This window comes from Coenobita brevimanus, chromosome 91 (genome assembly GCF_032717465.1).
Source record: "Coenobita brevimanus isolate Jiangsu-jjx chromosome 91, ASM3271746v2, whole genome shotgun sequence".
NCBI classification, from domain to species: domain Eukaryota; kingdom Metazoa; phylum Arthropoda; class Malacostraca; order Decapoda; family Coenobitidae; genus Coenobita; species Coenobita brevimanus.
The window spans coordinates 11,673,223-11,694,346 of NC_137044.1; the positions used below are offsets into that span (position 1 = coordinate 11,673,223).

At 40.3% G+C, this 21,124-nt stretch overlaps 1 protein-coding gene across 2 annotated transcripts in view; it reads left to right on the forward strand.

Annotated features, from left to right (window-relative positions):
• Positions 1-21,124, forward strand: part of LOC145411971 (trafficking protein particle complex subunit 13) — a 67,373-nt gene that overhangs the window by 29,604 nt on the left and 16,645 nt on the right. For both annotated transcript variants that reach the window (XM_080281943.1, XM_080281942.1), the window contains 4 exons: positions 912-1,045; positions 3,698-3,815; positions 18,633-18,729; positions 19,347-19,579. In XM_080281943.1, the coding sequence (XP_080138069.1) occupies positions 912-1,045; positions 3,698-3,815; positions 18,633-18,729; positions 19,347-19,579 (582 nt within the window). The remainder of the gene's footprint in view (positions 1-911; positions 1,046-3,697; positions 3,816-18,632; positions 18,730-19,346; positions 19,580-21,124) is intronic.

Below are 21,124 nucleotides of genomic sequence, written 5' to 3' on the forward strand. Positions count from 1 at the left end.
TAACTGCAGCTTCTACACCTTCATCCTTCAGGCCAGCCCTGTGAAAACCCTGTTATTGGGAGCTCAGTGGTCTTGTTAAACTAATCCTCCCCCCCCCAAAAAAAAAAAATAATAATAATAATAATAATTAATAAACTAGGGGTGAAATCAACTATCAGATCAGTTATATTCATGTAGCTGCCTTAGCAATGTCTCATCATTGCCCGATGTCAAAGGCTAACGTGAATATTTATTTTTTCAAATGGATTCTCAGCCTTCTATTTCTTATTTATTTTTTATTTTTTTATGCCAGGTCCCCTTTTTTCAGTAAAGGCTAAGGTGTTGCCCCTGGATAGAGGAATTTTGGTTTTGGAGCATGTAACACTTCATAATCGGATGCCCTTCCTGATTTCTGCCTGTGTCCCTTGGGTGGACTTGAACCTCCAATTCTTCAGTTAGAGTGCCCTAATCCACTGAGCCACAGCTGCTACAACCAGCTAGGTGAGAGGAGACTGCTACCTCTTCTGGCAAGGCAGCTTACCCAGGCACCGCGAGAAGTCACGACTCACTGGTCTTGAGTCAGGTGCTCTACCATGAGCCACCATGCCCCAGATAAATGACATAATTACGGTACTGAAAAAGCAGGTCATGAACTGTGACCTCAGAGATAAGGGACTGAAAAGGGAGGCTACCAGAGATCGAGTATTTTGGAGAGTCACCTTTAGGTAACCAAGGCTGATGCATGCTGGTGTGCTGGAGCCTTGACAAACAAAATGAATGTACGTTCATTAACATTTCAAAGATTTTCTCTCCATTTGTCACTCACAGTTTTATGCATACATGTTCCTCTTTTCTGTTTATTTTTTTGTGATGAGTGCATATCTATGCAGTATGCAATGTGTTCTTTATACTGATTGAATATAATGTGACAGGCTGTGCTGCAGATGAGCAATCAGCGTGTTCCACTCTTGGGTGATGATGAAAATGAACCCCTCCACCAGTTGCAGCCAGGTGACACCATAAATGAAGTCATACAGCATGAAGTGAAGGACATTGGCACGCACATGTAAGTCATTCTTATTTTTAAGGTAATGTTAGAGGTTTAAGTGCAGCATTCATAGTCCTACAGATTTTTATGTTGATCCCATTAGCCCAAGGATGTTACATATTTTTTTTTGTGTTGGAGGAAATGCCTGATGATCTGTATAAAAAAGTTTTCCTTGAGTTGAACAAGTTTAAGATAAATGCCAGCAAACTCATTCAAGATGATAAATAATGTGATTTGCAAAAGATGTGTAAGGAAGTCAGTTGATATTAGAGTTGAAGAGAGGGTGCTAAGATGGTATGGTCATACTGAGAGAAAGTGTGTAAATAGGGTGTTAAAAAGGTTATATTGGAGTGAGTTCCAAGGTGGGAAGAGGCATTGTAGTCCAAGACGCAGGTGGATGAATATGGTAAATGAGTGCAAGAAAGTGAGATTTGGAAAATTGATGAAGCAATGGAACTGACAAGGGATCATATTGGTTGGATGAATTATGCATGGCAGAGGGTTTGGCACCCCATTTTAACCTGGTGAAGCATACCCTTTCCATGGTCTCTGGCTTTCTTCAACACATTTATCAGCCACTGCCACAGTGGCATGTTTAATGGGATCCCATCATACTACAAGGTTCTCATCAGCACTGAGCACCTTAGGATTTGAGACTACATTTGCATAATATTGAGCATATTCCACATCCCTGAGTTTTTCAAGATCAAGCCATTTTAGGATGCATCTTAAAATTTCTCAGTTTTGAATGGAAGCTTCATAGTACTGTAACAGCAAGAAGTCTGTGAATAGGGCTGTGATCAACAGCAAAGACTTCTGTAAAGTAATTCTGAAAATTTTGCAGTTCTGAAGGAACTTCCACCAAGTATTTACAAGAATGTGAACAACAATGGAGCCCCGCATTTCATGCCTAATTGGTTCTGTGAAAAGTACCGTGAACCATGAAATTGCTAAAGCTGGGGCATTGATCTTATGGGAAATAGTTTAATTGGTTTTGGGTCCCATGCCAACTCCCCCTGAAACCCATTTATGTAATGTAAAATTTACTAATCTCACCTGAAAAGAAACTAGTATTAATACAGAGTACATAATAGGCAAGGAAACTCACTTGGAAGGCTGGAGTGAAGTGCTTAATGGAAAGGATGAGGGTGTAATTTCCGAGACAGGTGATGAGGCTACTGCGTCGTGCTACCTCTGGCACCTCCACCCTCCTTTGCTTCTGCTGCCTCTGCCTCTCCACACAACACATCCATCCTGTGCTGCATCTCTTCTGTGCTACTCCTGCACAAACCCACAGAACTCCTCGTCGTTGAGCAGGTTTTACGTTTTTCTCACTGTGAATGGAGAGATTTTACCATGAAACCTGGTATTTGGGAATATTTGCAGGCCACCGCTAACCCTGAAACCGCTAATGAAGATGTCACTAGCTGTGGAGCTCCACTTCTCCTTTGCAACCCTTCAGACACTGAAGTACCAAATCCATTTATGATCAAAACACTGCTCCAGGATTCATTAGTTCTCTATGTACAGAATTTTGCAGTATCCAAAAGGAAAGAATTAAGTTGTCATATTCCACATTCCAGAATCATTGGAGCTCAGAACCTCTCTTATCACTGCGAGAGACTCCATTGAAGTCATCCGTGATCAGTAACTTATCACGTATGGCGGCACTGTTCCACAGTTTAGTTAAGATTGTTGTAAAACAACACTTTCTGCTATAGCGTATTGACAAGTTACAATGCTCCTTTTTAAATTTTGGGTTAGTGTCCATGCCTGCCATCCTCACTTTTAGCCCCTTGACTCCTTATCCATGTCTAGCAGTGTAAAAGTTAAACAATCAAGGTGCCATCACATTCCTGTCTTATACCTGCATTTATTTCAGATGTCTCACTAAATTTCTCCCTTACCTTCTCATATACTCTGCTACTCTTATAAAATGATAACTACTCCCAGCAGACTCCCTTCAACACCATGTTTCCTTAGAACAAGGTATATTGTGTCCCAGTCCATCCTATCTTAAGCTTTCACAAATCCAAGGGAGAGAGACAGTTATCATCATCATCAGCATTTTCATCCAGACCTTTCCTACCCCAAATCTTCAGTGTAAATATCTGATATAAATGTACCCCATTCCTCACTTTTTTTCCTCTCTTTTTAAATGCTTTGTTCACTTTAGTATTCTGCCATACACCATCTTTGACATGCTTAGGTTAAAAAAAAAAAAAAAAAAAAAAAAGTTGATATAACTATTTTAGTGTAGAGGGTATACAGTGTTTCAGTTAGTTTGTGGATGGAAGGTGTAATATGGCAAAAATACAGTGGTAATGAAGTATGTATGGAGATACACGTGACCAGTATTGCATTTTTTTTTTTTTTTTTTTTTTTTTTTAATAAATTGATTTGGTTGGTATCAGCCTCAGAAGCATTGGAAAGTGATTCAGTCACACGAAGTCCTGAAGATGGTATGGAAGATGTCTGCCTTTGGGGTGAAATTTAGAATTTTGTTGAATTAGATAACTTGCAAATAAATTACAGCTAATCATAAGTGATATATGGTTCACCCGTGACTGGCATTGTACTATACATTATTTCATGTTTTTAAATAGTATCTTGGTGTTATGCATAGTATGCATTGGTAGTTTTCTTGTTATTTTCACATTTGCTCCTCAGCCTGGTGTGTGCAGTAAGCTACCTTTCCACAAACGGAGACCAGCAGAACTTTCGTAAGTTCTTCAAGTTTCAAGTTATGAAACCCCTTGATGTTAAGACAAAGTTTTATAATGCAGAGGTAAGTAACGAACATGGTGCACTGTCATTTTGTAAGATATGATATTCAAGGTGTATGTATATATACAGGTATATATATAATATTCAGGTTTCTAATCTTATGATACTGTAATAGATATGAGTGAGGTATATCATGAGACGGGAAGGTATCAGGTCTGAAAATCTGAATAATAAATGAGATTCCTGGAAGTCCAGGTGTCATACCAGTATTTGTGTTATGCATTGTGGCCTATGGAGGATATGAAGCAACCTATATGAATGTTCACTGTGGCATTTGGGTTCTAGTGAGTAATATGCAGTATTTGCAGTGTGAAATTTGGGTATCCTAACAGGCATTTAGTGTTCCATTGCTGCATACAGATTTGTCTAGATAGTATCATTCAAGGTTAACTGTTAACCCCTTAACCGTGGGGATGTCGCAAGCGCGCTGTGCCCTTCTCGCGGGGAAGATCGCACTCCGACTGACTTTTTAAAAATATTTGCCAAAAATCAGTTATTAGTCGTAGAATATTATAATTGTATATGCTTATGGCACATACCTTCAGCTTTCTCCTGGGATGTTTGTTGAGCCTTCGTCGACTACCGTAGGACTTGTGGAGACTTCTGAAGTTGGGTAACAAAGTCTCCACTTTACACTTCCTGATATCCCGTAAAATGGTTACAACCGCCTGATGTTATCACTACAAACACTGTTCTATGAATTTCAAGTAGTTTGGAATCCATACTCCAAAAAAAAAACACTGTGAAAGCAATGTAAATTACGAGCGCGTATGAGCTTTCCACCCGCGCTCGTTCCCTGTTGGTAGTCAGAGGTGAGCTGTCATTTATTATAAACACACTCTCACGTTATATTCCTAGTACTTAATTACATTTATTTATATATACAATATTTATCCATAAGTTTCTTTCACTACTAGTAGTTTATTTTCACTCCAGGCATTCACTTTCTCGTTCAGTAAACTAGCGTAGAGAGCGAAGCTTTCACTTTCACTGTCATTACTCCAAGTATTTATACTCATATTCTTATATTAGTAATTATTTACATTTCTGTTTACATTTTCTATTTTATTTACATTATTTACATTTCTGTTTTATTCACTCAGTGTTATGCACTGTCACTTGCAGTAACTAAGGGGTCCTTTCCCTTGGAGTCAGGACGAACTTGGGACACTGAAGCACTCGTTCTGGGAGTTTCTGTCACCATTTCCTCCACTGGCTTATCACACGATTCACCAGAAAGATCGTAGTCATTGTCCATCATTATCATGGATAAATTAGCCAGTTCACGTTCCACAGCAGAGTCACTTAGTCCTTTACCTCTTGCCACACGAGGTTTAGTAGGAATAGAAGTAACAGGGCCCTTTGCAGTGGGCTCAGGAGCAGTGGAAATGGAGGGGCGTGAATCTGACATGGTTTCACCCCGAAAGACGACAGTAAACTGAATGATGTGGCATATTATGGGCAGGGAAGGGTTGACAATGTCAGCGTGGTGACAGCTGCTAATTTATGTGCTGTGAAATGATTGGGAGGAAAGCTAGACAATACATAATAAATTAGGTAGTTCCAGGTGAATGTAAATATCACTTAGGCTTCTCCCTTCCTTTCTTAAATATATTTTTATTACGATAATAGGTCATACGGCATATTTCAAGGGGGAAATAAACAGGGATAATTAGCATCACTTAGGCTTCTCCCTTCCTTTCTTATATATATTTTTATTATGAGAATAGGTCATACGGCATATTTCAAGGGGGAAATAAACAGGGATAATTAGCAAATGAGTGCATGTGGGGTGTTGCCAGGTGATAATTAGCCCATTCCAGTTGTTTGGCAGTATCAATTACCTTTTCTCTTTTTTTTATATATTATTTTGTATAAGAATAGGGCATAGGGCACATTTCAATAGATGAAATGAGTGGAAAAATCCGGGCAGGATTTGCATAGTGCAGCGCGGCTGGGCAGGTGGGAGGAGAGGGTAATGGAGGGGAGGTAAGGAGGGGAGTCAAGGACGGGAAAAATGGCTATACTGTCAACAGTGGATGGGAGTACAGATGACACTAGCAGTACTGACTATAGCTGGATACTGGCAGTACTGACAGATGATACAGGACACCACTTGAAAGCCCTGGTGAATTCAAAATAACACAGAATCACAAAAGTGACACCCCGCGGTATGATCCCTTGCGCCCAAGTGTCATGAAAGTGACGCCCCGTGGTTAAGGGGTTAATGGATTGCTGATTTTTTATTTTTTTTTAACTTTATGTTACCAGGCAACTCTTTCGTTATTTGATTTTTGTTGTCATTGATCACTAGGTAACTGTATTATTGTATATTTCAGTTATATATATATATATATATATATACAGTATATGCATATATATATATAAAAGTGCCTTGATGTATTTCCTTAGCTTTGTTGTTTGTAAATTCTTTTAGTTGTTTTGTGTAACCCGTAAACATTGGTATTAGAATTTCACTTCGGTGTTTTCTGGTTATATAGTCCACATATCTCATAAAGTCAGTGGAAAACGATTGCTGAAATCAAGGAAATTCAGATCTTTAGTTGACCACAAGTTTTCTTAAATGTTTCAGAAAGCTGGCAAATGATTTTAATGTGAAGAATTTTTTTTTTTTTTTTTTTTTTTTTTTTGCCCAAATCAGTAACTTGTAAGAAATGCTAATAACTAATAGGATTGCATATTACCCTGTACAAGGTCTGTTCAGAAGGCATCTGACAGGCTCTAAAAAATTAAATACCACACCTGTTGAGCTAAGACACTAATCCCCCTCAAAGTAGGCCCCCTTTGACTTGACACACTTAGCCCAGCATTCTTTCCACAGCCTGAAACATTTTTCGAAGTCTGTTTTTGGTATCTCCTGCTGGTGCTTTGTCGCATTCATCATAATCTCTTCCCCCATCTCAAATTGGGAACCTTTCAGCAAAGTTTTGAGCTTGGAGAATAACCAAAAGTTGCATGGAACCATGTCTGGTGAGTAGGGAGCCTGCTGGACCTGTGGGATGTTGTGCCCTGTTCCAGCATGTGTTGAGCAACATTCATCCAAGAGAAGAGATCATGATGAATGCGATGAAACACTTGCAGGAGATACCGAAAACAGACTTTGAAAAATGTTTCAGGCAGTTGAAAGAATGCTGGGCTATGTGTATCAAGCCAGAAGAGGCCTACTTTGAGGGGGATTAATGCCCTAGCTCAACAGATTAGCTATTTAAAGCCTATGGTCGGATACTTTCTGAACAGACCTCGTATGTTGTATCTGCATCATTTTCCCCTTCATATATCAGCTTCTTGCCTAGTCACTAACATTTTACCCATCTTAATTTCAACTTCTGCTGTAACTGGCTTATTTTAGATACACTGTTAGTTTTAGATTAATAAAGTTAAAGATGAGGGCAAACATCACAGTTTTCATTAGATCCATTTAGACAGTGGTATAATACAAACAAATATCTTTTTAGATGAATGATATCGTCTTTGAATACTGTGCAAGTATATTCTGGACTTCCAGTCTGTGATCATTACTCTATAAAAAATACTCAGTAGATTGGTTATGGTGCTGAATAAAATTATACCGATACTAACCTTTAGTTTTAAAAAATACTGTACCTAGTAGATAGGTTATGGTGCAGAATGATATTAGACTAACTTTTAATTCTCAAAAAATACTTAGTAGATCGGTTATGGTGCAGAATGAAAGTAGACCAACCTTTAGTTCTCAGAAAATATTTAATAGATTGGTTATGGTGCAGAATGAAATTGTACTAACCTTTAATTCACAAAATAATGTTCACTTCACTATGGTGTCTCTTTGGAGTGAGTCACAAAAGAAGTCAAAGGCATGCTTTTTCTGGCCATTTGTTTTAACTTTCAATTTGTTGTTTTTGCATGGTCTATTGCTTGCTTCCTTCTGCATGACTTCCTACCTGCCTGCCATCCCATCTTACCCAATTGCATGCAGGACTATGTTGTAAGTATTGTATTTTAAGGATCTTTGAATGTAATGCATGTACTGTAATATATCCTTGTTTCACAGCTCTTAAAATTTCCATTTGGTATCTATGTCCCATTTTTTTTTTTTTTTTTTTTTTTTTAGTAGAGTATGCCTTGTATCATAACTGCCAGTTGGCTGGGCAGTTTAGTAATGAGAATAAAAGAAAATCCTCTTACCCTTGCTCATGGGATGTGAAGAAACTTCTCATATCATCCCACAAGAAACTGAAAAGACAAAGTAACTAGCCTCAGATCATTTTATGCAGTGGGTGAGGGTGCTTACCATCCACTCATTCAATGTAGTGCTGCTTTTGACTGACTGTCATTTCCTCTCCTCCTTCCTTCCTTCTCTGTCTTTCTTTCCTTCATTCTTTCCTCTTCCCTCTGTCTTTGGGTGACTCTACATTGACTGAAAAGCCAGATGGTTTCCTGTACACCAGGAAACCATTTACTATGCTGGGTGGTAACCATATAACCAAACTATGGCACCTGGTGGTTCAGTGGTTAATTAAGGCACTCCAGTCGGATTGCGCCTGTGCAGATTTATATCCAAGGGATGAGTGGGGCTTATTGCTCATGTAATGCCACTCAGGGATGAGTGAGGCTGGTCACTCTCATCTTAAATGTGAGGATCAAATTGCCTAGCCCTGGACTCCTACTCTCCTCATGGAGCAACACAGGATTAGATGATGTATGTATGTAAGAATGTATGTATGCTGTGATTGGTGAAATAAAAAAAGGCACACTACTGTATTAACTCTTTGTATGATGACAGCCGTATTATTGTTTTATTTCACCAGATGATTTTACTCAGCTAAGGAGGACTTCACATAATGAAGAGACTAAATACATTTCCTGGCCAACCTTTTCTAAGACAGTGTTATGAATTACAGTATGTTTTATATCTCTTGTGGAGAAGCATAGTAATGCAATTGATGTTGTCGGCTTAGCCTCCTCATACCTCTCAACTCTTCCTCAGAGTTTCAGGTGGAACCTGCAGTAAATACTGATTAGAGAAATTGCATGCTGAGGCTGATTTTGCATGGGTTTGGTTGGGATAGGGAAGGGGCCAAAGGCCATGCAACTTAAAGTTCCAAAAATAATTTCTTTTGGCCACCCACCTGAAGTATGTCCTAGGTTAATTTGAGCCATCACCAATGGTCCCCCCCAGGGCTTTGGGAGAGTGATGTGGTGTTTTCCAAGTCATAAGTTTCAGTATGTCATAACAAAAAAAGTTATCTCGCCATTTATTATTGCACTCTACAACATTTGTCATGCACTTGCATCATTACTTTGTGACAGTGGTGGTGTTTCAGTGTGCATATAAACACTGAGTGGCCATCTAGGCTCTTCAGCTTGCGCTGGCAACATGTGTTGGCACAGTATAATTGTCAGGTATCAGTAAAATCAGTAAGTGATTTTTGCTGTTGTTAACTCACAGCTGGGTTTAAGTTTAAGTTGCCCAATCCAATGGGCCACGCTTCCATTCACTAACCATTCAGTCCCACGGAATCTTGGCTTTAACCCGTACAGTGTCGCGGTGGTATATATACCACCTGAGCTCCCAGTGACTAGAGCGTCGCGGTGGTATATATACCACCTCATATTCGCGCACTTGTAGTAAGTCTTTACGTGTCGTAACAGTGTGAACGCGACCTTCTATGAACACCATTGTTTCATTCCACTGTCTCACTGTACAGCCTGACCCCTCCAGGCCTCCCTTACCCCCTCCTTGGCCTACCTAGGCCATCACTCTGAGTTGAGCTTTTACGCTGTCAAGATGTCTCAAGCTCGTCGTTCCGGTCTCTCCCAAGAAGAAATAGACATAGCTCTAGACGATACTATATCGTCTAAGATGAGTGAAAGTGTGGTATATGCTGATAGCGATGCATCATTAGTGGATAGTGATAGTGAGGATGAGTATTTACCTCCTAATAACGAAAGTGAAACATCAGAATCTAGTGGTACTGGCAAACGAGTAGAAATGATGAAAGGTGAAATAACTTTACCAACAGTAACAGGGGTTGTTTATGTAAGCATTGAATACGAAAATGTAAGCCTAGAATTGTCATAACTGCATTTTTATTTTCCCCCACCAAATATACGTAAAATCTCTGAAGTCTACGGGATGGGAATGAAAAGTAAGCATTCTTATATACGAAAAAAAAAAGTATTTCCTTGTGGATTTGAGTGACTTGATCTGTGAAACTCATGTTTTTTTTTGTTTTTTTTACCTATTTATTAGTATTCCTTTTTTCCAAATACCTTACTTTTCTGTTACAGTAACTTTTCTCTAATTTCTATACCTTTCATCTGCATTTTATGTTACATTTTTCTGCCTACAATATATAATATATCAAGATATGTATATTTTGTGAATAGTTTAGTCTATTGTAAGTATTTTGGTATCTTAGACATGTGTAGTAAATGGATAAGGCTTACGAAGATCGTTGTTGACTAGCCGCGACCGAATTACGTAAGGGCTGTAAAACTCTATGGGGGGGAAAACGTAATTTTCGGCAATGCCCGACATGGGGAAAAAAAAACAATCTTCGAGTTGAAAACGAACGTTTTCATGAATGAAACTCATGTTTTTTCAACATTTCTGACCCATCTAGCCATTAAAATTTTTTTCCATAGTCCCGACGCTGGGTGTGTACATATAAGCCAAATCGGTCGACGCTGTACGGGTTAACTGATTTGCGAAAAACATTCACCACATCCTGTAGCTTCACATATCGTATCTGATAGAGTCAGTCCGGACGCTGTCACATTAAAAAGGGGTGCCAAATCCCTGATCATGCACTTCTTCTCACAATATTTATCCAGCTAGTTCAGTCTTTTGTCAGTCCTCTAGTCTTACCAGCTTCCAAACCTCTCTTTCTCACACACTCATCCACCATATCCCTCCACCCTCTCCTTGGCCTACCTTGTCTCCTCGTGCCTTCAAATTTGCTCAGATACACCTTTTTCACCACTCTGTTGTTGTCCATTCTCTCCACATGACCATACCGTCTCAGTACACTCTCTTCAATTCTGGAGTCCACATCTTTCACGAATAACCTTATTTTGTATCCCATCCACTCTCTGTACTTCATACACATTCCTCAGCAGTCCTATCTCCACTGCTCTCACTCTTGACTTTTCATTTTCATACCACACCATAGTCTCACATCCATATACTGTATATATTTTTTTTAATAACAGAACGGAGGAAGGAAAAACAAATGAATAAAAAAAAAAAAATCCATACACCAAATTACTGGTGTGCTCTGTTCATAAAATATCTGTAACTGTTAGACTTGAACAGCTGTGGGTTGAAATTTGGAAGGAAATAACTCTGGGGAAGCGAGTTCCAGAGAGATGCAGTTCGGGGAATGAAAGAATTCTGATACGCAGAAGTTCTGCAATATGGCTGAGTGACATTCCAGTCATGAGCACTACCAGATGCCCATATAGCACAAGGGAAGGCATGGAGAGGTGGCACCATGGACGCAACTTCGTCTGAGTATTTGCCAACATTCCTTCTTACTTGCAGGGGAGGTAGTTTATTTGTAATGGCAGGGTTGTTAATAATTCTAACAGCTTTGTTCTGAATTTCATCTTGTTGTACCTCACCACATCCATTCCACAAGGGTGAGCAATATTCAAGCTGAGAGTGCACATGACCCTTATAAATTATAGCCAGCTGCTCATCAGTGAAGAAATTATGGACTCTGTACAATAATCCAAGTTTTTTTGGGGTGGTTTTAGCGAGTGATCTAACATGAGAGGTCCAGCTGAGGGCATTGTTAAGTGAGACGCCATATGTTAGAGTTGGCACTAACACTCATTCATGTAAGCCTTGTTCAGCTGCAACACTCAAACCTCTGTTTCTTATCAAGGCCTTCATTGCATTAGCTACTTTCCTTCCTTGTGTCACTCTACTTTCCACTTCTTTTGCACATTTTCCTCTCTCTTCTATCACTGTACCCAGGTATTTGAACTCTGTTACCAGTTCCAGTCTCTCTCCATTCACTGTTAACATCACACTGGGAGTTGCCTTCTTTCTCTGTAACCATCACTTTACTCTTTTTTACATTTACTCTAAAGTCATGACGCTCACAGACATCAGCAAATCTCTGCTCTAGTCTGCCAAGTTTTGTCCGGTATTTGCAAGTAGTGCTGCATCATCAGCAGTTACAGCAAATTTGAGATATTCCATCCATCACCATTCAATACCAACACCATTCCTCTCTCCATTACTCATGATTTTACTTCTCTCATCATCCCATCCATGTATGTATTGAACAACCATGGGGACATCACATAACCTTGTCGCACGCCAACACCGATTGTGAACCATTCACTTATATCCCCATTTATCCTTACACATACTTCACTACCGTCATAAAAATTCTTGACGGCACCTAGCTGCCTACCATCTACACCATCAGGGGCCCCCCCCTTAGCTTTCTGAGTCCTTTAAAAATTTATATATATTTATTTCGATAACAGCAAAACATGAAAAATTGGCAAGTTCAAACAAAGAGTAACACATGAGCCAGCAGCCCTCTGACTCTAAACCTGCATGTGACCTCCCAGTAATTATCGGATTACCTGTCCTCATCTCACTACGGGGCCCCCCCCTTAGAAAATTCCTGGGTGCGCCCCTGTACACCAGACATGCGCAAAACCTTCCACAATCCTTCTCTGTCTACTTTGTCGTATGCTTTTTCCAGATCCATGAATGCCATAAACACCTTATAGTCCTTCTCACAAGCCTTCTCCACTATCTGTCTTGCTGCAAATATTTGATCCACATATCCTCTGCCACTCCTAAAGCCACTCTGTTCATCACTCACCCGTATCAATGGCAGGAAAAAAAGTTGTGTTTTAAACTGTGACTAACAGGGAGGACTGCCTCTAGATGATAATCTGCGTAAATCATGTTTGCATAGATAGCAACTAAACTGCATATGTTTTGATCAAGTAACGAAACGGTATATGTTATGATCATTTTGGAAGTGTTTACTGTATACTAAACTACCGTAAGATGAAAATACCTAAATAAATCAAATATCAAGCCTAATGTGATCTAACCATACTAGTTAGGGACAGCATGGTGTATATTAGGTTAAATTCATATGAGGTTGGGTGAGTTGCCTCGATATTACAGTCTCAGGTTAGAGATGGCCATGCATTAACATACCATCATTCAAATCCAAACTAATGTCTTGAGTCTGTCCATCATTCTCTCTCTCTCTCTCTCTCCCAAGGTAGATGGAAAGCTGATGATAGGGAGAGCAGGAGCTCTCATTTCATCAGCCCTCAGGACTAGTTCCTGACCATCCCCCTTTGCTGAACTTTTTCAGTGTTTCAGTAACACAGAGAGTAGGCCAGCATGCTCTCCAATACAAGTTTCTCTAATTATCATCACTAAACTACATGCACAGTACACACTACACTTCCTTTTCAAAATTAAATAAAAGATAAATAGCCTAAAACAACAATGCCTTGGAGTCCCCAGGGGGGGGGACCATAAATGCCCCCACCATCCGCCCCTCTCCTGGTAACGACTCTTTGAGTTGCCCGGATCCATTGTCTGACTCACTTCTTCTTCATTTCTGCAACATTTGCAGCCTTTCCTCTAACCTTCTGTCTGTTGAACACCACCTCTCCTCCTCTAAACCTTACCTTCTCTTTCTTACTGAGACTCAGCTGTCTGAGGCAACTGACAGCAAACCCTTCTCTGTATCCTTCTACTTTCTTTATACTCATTTCAAAGCCAGAGGTGGATGTTGTATATATGTACACAATGACCTATCTTGCTCTCGTGTTCCTGAACTTGATTCTTCTGAATTCTCCACTCTCTGGCTTTGGCTTGCCTGTCATTCTCTGACTGAATATATCTGCACTGTGTACTTATCTCCTTATTCTACTGACTATTAAAAATTCTTCGACTATCTTACTTCTATGATGGAACACATTCTATCCATTTCTCCTTTCTCTGAAATCTCCATTCTAGGAGATTTTAATGTTCACCACCACCTTTGGCTCTCCTCTCCTTTCACTGATCCACCTGGTGAACAAGGCTTCATCTTTTCTATCCTTAATGACCTAGAGCAGCTTGTACAGCATCCTACCCATATCCCTGACTGCCTTGGAGAGAGCTCCAACATACTTGACCTCTTCCTTACAACTAATCCTTCAGCTTACACTGTTAATCATTTCTCTCCGTTGGGCTCCTCCGATCATAACCTTGTTACTTTAACCTGTCCTATCGCTCCGGTACGGCCTGTGGACCCTCCGAAGAAATGTCGTCTGTGGCATTTTGAAGCTGCGGATTGGGAGGCTCTCAGGCAGTACTTCTTTGATTTTCCCTGGAATGATAATTGCTTCCATGGCCGGGAGCCATCTGAGTGTGCCTTGCACATTACAGAGGTTATTCTCTCAAGCATGGAAGCATATATTCCCTTCTCATATCCTTTGACTAATGCAAGAAAGCCTTGGTTTAATCATGCTTGTTCTAATGCTGTCCTCAACAAGGAGAGGGCCTATAAAAGGTACTGGAGCCAACCCACCACTGAATCACATCTTTTTTATGTTTCTGCCCAGAATTGTGCTATGTCTGTTCTTTGCCCTGCAGAAAATAATTTCATCTATTCTAAATGCTCTCAACTCCCCAACTCGAATTCTTCCCGCTCCTTCTGGCACCTTGCCAAAAAGCTCTCTAACAACTCTACCTCATCATCCTTCCCTCCTCTTTTCTACTCTGATGGCTCTGTAGCTGTTTCTTCTACTGATAAAGCAGATCTGTTTGCTCAGACTTTCTCCTCCAATTCCACCTTTTATGATTCCAGTGCTGTTCCTCCCACACTTCTCTCCTCTGACTTCCTCATGGCTGACATTAAAATTTCTTAAGCTGATGTATTTTCTGCCATCACTGGCCTTAATACTAGCAAGGCATATGGGCCTGATGGGGTCCCTCCTGTTGTTGGCAAGAACTGTGTATATGTGCTTACACCCTGCCTAGGTAAACTCTTTTGCCTTTGTCTTTCTACTTGTACCTTTCCTTCTTGCTGGAAGTTTGCTCTCATTCAGCCAGGCCCAAAGAAGGGTGACCATTACTAACCCTCTAACTATCGTCCAATTGCATTAGCATCCTGTGTTTCAAAAGTTTTTGAGTCCATTCTTATCAGAAAAATTTTAAAGCATTTTTACTATTACAACCTTCTTTCTGGTCGCCAGTATAGGTTCCGTCAGGGACGCTCCACTTGTGTTCTTCTCACCTACCTTTCAGATTCCTGGTCATCCTCCTTTTGGGACTTTGGCGAAAGCATTGCCATTGCACTTGACATCTGAAAGGCTTTCAATTGAGTCTGACATAAATCATTAACTTCCAGACTGCCCTCTTAAGGTTTCTATCCTTCTGTCTGTGCCTTCATCTATAGCATTCTTTCTGGTCGTTCTGTAGCCGCTGTTGTAGACGGCCATCGTTCTTCTCCTAGATCTATTAACATTGGTGTTCCTTAGGGCTCTGTCCTATCACCATCTCTCTTCCTTTTATTCATCAATGATCTTCTAAGCTGTACATCTAACTCTATCCACTCGTATGCTTATGATTCCACCCTTCACCTTTCCATTGGGATTCAGCAATGTCCATCTCAGCAGTTACTTCAGCAAACAAAGGATGAGGCTATGGCACACATAATGTCTGACCAGGCTCGTATCTCTGACTGGGGAAAAATAATCTTGTTGTTTTTAATGCATCAAAGACTCAGTTTTTACACCTATCAACCTGTTAAAATCTTCCACAGGAGTGCCCACTAATGTTTAATAATATCCAGCTCAATCCTGCATCATCCTTGAACATGCTTGGGGTTTCATTCACATGGGACCTATCTTGGAAAGATAATATTTCATTTCTTGTGTAATCTGCTTCCAAGAGATTGGGTGTGCTAAGTCAACTCCATGCCTTCTTTACTCCTGCACAGTTGTTGACTTTATACAGGGGTTTTATTCGCCCCTGTTTAGAGTACAACTCTCATGTGTGGGGAGGCTCCCCACATACAGAACTTCCCAATAGGGTGGAGTCAAAGGCTATTTGTCTCATCAACTCTCCTCTTCTTACTGGCTCCCTTCAACCTCTGTCTCTTCGCCGTGCTGTTTCCTCTTTATCTCTTTACTATCACTTTCAGTGGTCACTGCTCCTCTGAACTGTCTGCTTGCATCCCTCCAGCTCTATGACGGGCGCGTAGCACCCGTGTAGCAACAAACTCTCATCCCTTTGCTGTCCATCTCTCTAATGCAAGAGTTAACCGTTACTCTCAGTCCTCATTTATGCAACAGGTCGACCATGGAACTGTCTCCCTCTGTCTGTATTTCCTACTTCCTATGATGTCCCGTCTTTCAAATGCAGTGTGTCCAGGCATCTCGAAATGAATGGACCTTGAATTTAGCTCTCTTTTGTATTGTTTTTGTTTCTTTCTTGGAAGGAACGTTAATGTGGGCTCAGCCTTTGGTTCCTTCTTCCTCTCATTAAAAAAAAAGAAAAAAGATAATACAAAATAAAAAAATTTACACAAACCATAATGATCATCTTTCAATACTCTCTGGATCATGGGTGGTAGCTCACACTCTTGTCAAAGTGAATGAAAGCTTTAATTTTGTGTGTGTGTGGGGGTGGGTGGACATTTGTTATCATGATAATATGTGTGAGTACACATCTGTCATTGTTTGATGTAAAATGCCATTTAGATTTCTGTGCAGTTTTTAGCAATGCTGTAAATAATGAAGTACAGTTGTTGTTGTTGATCAACCCGTCTGTCTGGCTGTACTAAGTATAACTGGAGAAGTGCTTGGAAAAATTTTAATGTCTGTTTATCATATGTAACTTCTCTGTCTTAACTCCTACCCATTGGACGTCGGTCGGGACCAATGCAAAATATGTTGAGAGAGCACGCCGGGTATTGGTACGAACCTTAAGCGTATTCCCGCCACACTTTGATTTGGCTCCCATTTGATCTCATCACCAAAGGGTAGGGAGAGACACCTGGCTCCTCATGCAGGCGTACCTCAGTCTTCTCTGTGACTTTAGCCAGGTGCCCAGCAATGTTTTCTGAGACTTCTCAATAGATTCCATTTCCCCCCTTGCTTGGACCCCTTGCTTCATCCACCCCTGCCAAGCCTCTTTCCAAGGATACTAAGAAAAGGCTCAGTGATAGTGCTATAGGGCGTGCCTTGGATGTCAGTGTGTCTAGTTTATCTAGTAGTGAAGTCATCACATTGAGAATGAAGCCACAGTTGGGGCCGCATGCACACGCATGAAGACATCCTGCTGTGGGTGGCAAAAGTTAATCATCTTCTTCACATCCTTACTCATCAACGCAACCACCTGCAGACCTGGGGATGTTTTCATTTGCAAGAAGAAGAGTTGGTGAGTAATACTGTCTTTAACTTGTTTCCCTGGCTACTATAGTTTCCCAGGTATGAAGGTTTGACTTAAGGCTGTTTTGGGAATTATTGCCTTACTGAGAGGGCAACTGTGCCTAAAATATGCTGCCGTGTAGGGGTTAAATATACATAGTGATGTACTGTAAATTTTTTCTACTTCTGTGCAAAATTTCTTGCATTAGGTGGTGATTCCATCATATTTCAGAAACTGTATTAACTAGAAATCATTCAGAGAGCGCATACCTGAGCCAGTGCCATTGCAGGATCCAGATCCAGATCAGGATCCACCCCTGAATTTAATTAATTCTTTCTTGGTCCATGGCCCACTCTTCCACAGATTTTCTTTGAAATTCATTGAGAACCTTTGGAGATATCGTGTGGACAAATAAACAAGCAAACAGACAAACAAGTGAATACATAACCTCCTCCAACTTCATTGGCAGAGGTAATAAGCAAGCTGTAGAATTTTTCCGTTTGATAGTCTGGTGCAATTTTTATTGTAACATATGTATTTGTAACACTTATTTCTAACATTTCTTGTCAAATACAGTATGTATTTTTATTGTGGGGGAAAAAAAATGAGATTTCTTGCTGAGAACTATGATACAATAAGATTTGTAATATGATGATAAAAAGCAGATTGTAGTTTTTCATGCCTTCATACCCTTTGATTTTTCTACCATGCTCATGAATATGTGTGTGGCTTGCCTGCATGCGTGTTTTTGATGGACTGCCTGAACTCTGGCTATATAATATACAGTAAATCATAGACTGCCAGACACCATGATCACAGAAACTTTCAGGGTAAGCAACTGAGTTTTTATGTTGGATCCTGTCTAGTGTCCACTGAGCCAAGACAAAGTTTTACTTAAATGGACAGTGAGCTGTGTCCAGTGATTCCAGAAGTGTTAACCTGATTCTCTATCATATTTCCATTATGTGTACATCACGGACATCAAAATTTTATGACCATTTCAGTAGCTTAGTTATTATGCTTGAAAACTTTAACCACTACTACTCTACCTCTAAACTGTATTTTGGTCAGTACACCCATTACTGTATACAGATGAGTGGTTCATAAGCATATGGTATTCAATACTGTATATTTCCTTAGCAGTGTAAGTTAGTATCTAGTTGTTCTTTGTATTGAATTATTCAATACTGTATATTTCCTTAGCGGTGTAAGTTAGTATCTAGTTGTTCTTTGTATTGAATTATTTGTTAGTCTTTTTATTTTTTTACAACGTTTTTATCATATTGTCCATTGTTCATTTACTTTTCTTTGCTTTTCTTCATCAGTATTATTGCAGTCAAGGATTATGATTTCAATAATTTTATGTGCCTGTAATTGTAATTGCCATTCCCTTTTGGCTAGTGTGATGAAGTATACCTGGAGGCAGGAGTCCAGAATATCACATCTGGGCCCCTTTGTCTGGAGAAAGTGGAGTTGGAACCATCACCGTACTTCACAGGTGACATTCATCTTGTTTTGGTTGGGACATTTGATTGAGTGGTTAAAATATTGTACTTGGCCCTTTCAATCCAGTAATGTACAGTATTTTCGATTTGATTCTTGTTACATTCAGACTATTGAATTTTCTGTTTAGACAGGGGAATCAGTTTGTAAAAGGGTTAATGGAGACTGCTCTCACCCTATCACTGTAAATGCCTTTTCCTAAGTTAACAAGATTAACAGGAGGCAGCAAGTGTAAACCAGTAAAGGATGTCTTTTGATTCAAGGGTATGATGCAATGTGTGTGCTGGAAAAAAATAAAAAAAATAAGTTGATCCGTAGGTAGCTGGTGCTGGATAATATACACCATAATTAGACTCAGAATTGATAATACAATACTATACATAGTAAGACTTCTTCATTGTATGATCTGTACTCATAATATGGTGAATTTTATAAAAGACTGTGTTGATTGCATACAGCATGTATTTTGCAGGATTTCCACCTATGAAGCATATTAAAAATTACCACACTGCATATTTGTAAACATGATTTTTTTTTCCCAAGACAGGTAAGTTAAAATCACTCTTCACATTCTTATAATACTTTGTTAGAATTATATTACTTTGATTTCAGTTGTATCAATGAACAAGGCATACCCTGAGTCCAACTCTCTCATCTTTGGGCGCATGAATGTGATTAATCCCCACGACACCCGCCAGTACCTGTATTGCCTCAAACCACGACCAGAGGCCCGTGCTTCCCCGGCAACTCTCCGCCAAGCCACTGCCATTGGGAAACTGGACATTGTGTGGCGGACCAACATGGGGGACCGTGGGAGACTTCAGACCAGTCAACTTCAGCGAATGGTCAGTGTGGACTTAGAGGACTGGATGGATGGTTTGGGTTTTGGATAATTGAAATTGTAGTGTTCCTGTTCAGTCCAGTGATTTTTTTTTTTTTTTTATTGCTGTTTCCAGATTGTTGTGTACTGTTTAGGATATTTTTCAAACTGGAGAGGTTACCCAGCTTTAACTCCTCCACTATGAGAGGCCCTTCTAAAAGCTGAATACAGCACACCCTTGTTTTACAATGAGGATGCATTTTAAAAAATCCGTTGCATGACGATTTATCATATGTCATCAGTTATGACGTGGGTTCAGTGGGGATACGTTATTGTCCAAGGGTTAACGTTAGGAGTAGGGTTACGAGGGGTAGACCAAAAAAGCCTTGGGACGAGGTCATTGAGTGTGACCTCAGGGATAAGGGACTGAATAGGGAAGCTGCCAGAGATCGAGCAGCATGGATTGCCGCGAGTAGGTGACCAAGGCCGACGCATGCAAGCATGTTGGAGCCATTAATGACGAAATGAATGAAATGGTCACCCACCCACCAAAGTGAAAACAAGTTTCCAACTCACCTAAACTCCACTTCACTTGCTTCATACCACCAAAAATAAGTTTAAAAACAAGTTTCCAGTGCACCTAAACTGATAGCTACTTCACTGCACTCCACTTGCCTCTTGAACTCCAACACCACGCAATTGTTCCATCACTGACACAAACACACTTGATAATGACAAGTGGAAATGGCATCTTGGAACAAAAATATGACTGTAGACTTGCATGAGGGCATTCATATAAGTGAAAATAGCTGTTGTATATCAACTAGTGAGGCTTCGTATGGGAGCGTGTATATCGTGCTTGTAATTGAACAAGACTGTAGATTAATTAGTATAATAGGTGGCATCTTAATGACATCACAATCCCAGGACAATCTGGACTGACCACACTCCATGGGCACTCTGTTTTGCTTTAAGGAAGTTGTAAAGCAATTTCAAGGGAGAATGATGCATTAGGTTGAAATTCCTTTCCTGATGAAAAGATGTTTTCAGTATGAATAGGGCATAGGGAGTAGACTGTAGCACCAGTCGAGCAGGGCAGTACTCCCAGGGTGGGAGGAAAGCTGATGACAGGGAGAGCTGGAGCTCCCATTTCATCAACCCTCGGGACCAGTTCCTGACCATCCCCCTTTGCTGTACTTTTTCAGTGTTTCAGTGACACATAGAGTAGGCCAGCATACTCTCCAATACAAGTTTCTCCAACTGTCAACACAAAACTACATGCATGTTACACACCACACTTCCTATTCAAAATTTTTAAAAAATTGCATCATTTGAACCAAGCCTAGGAGTCCCTGGGGGGGGGGACCTTAAATGCCCCTCCTTCCCCCCCATCTCCTGGTGATGACTCACTGAGTGGCCAGGAACCACTGTCTGATTCACCTCTTCTTCATTTCTGCAACATTTGCTGTCTTTCCTCTAACTTTCCCTCTGGTGAGCACCACCTCTCCACCTCTAAACCTCACCTCTTCTTAACTGAGTCTCAGCTGTGTGATGCAGCTGATAGCAAGCC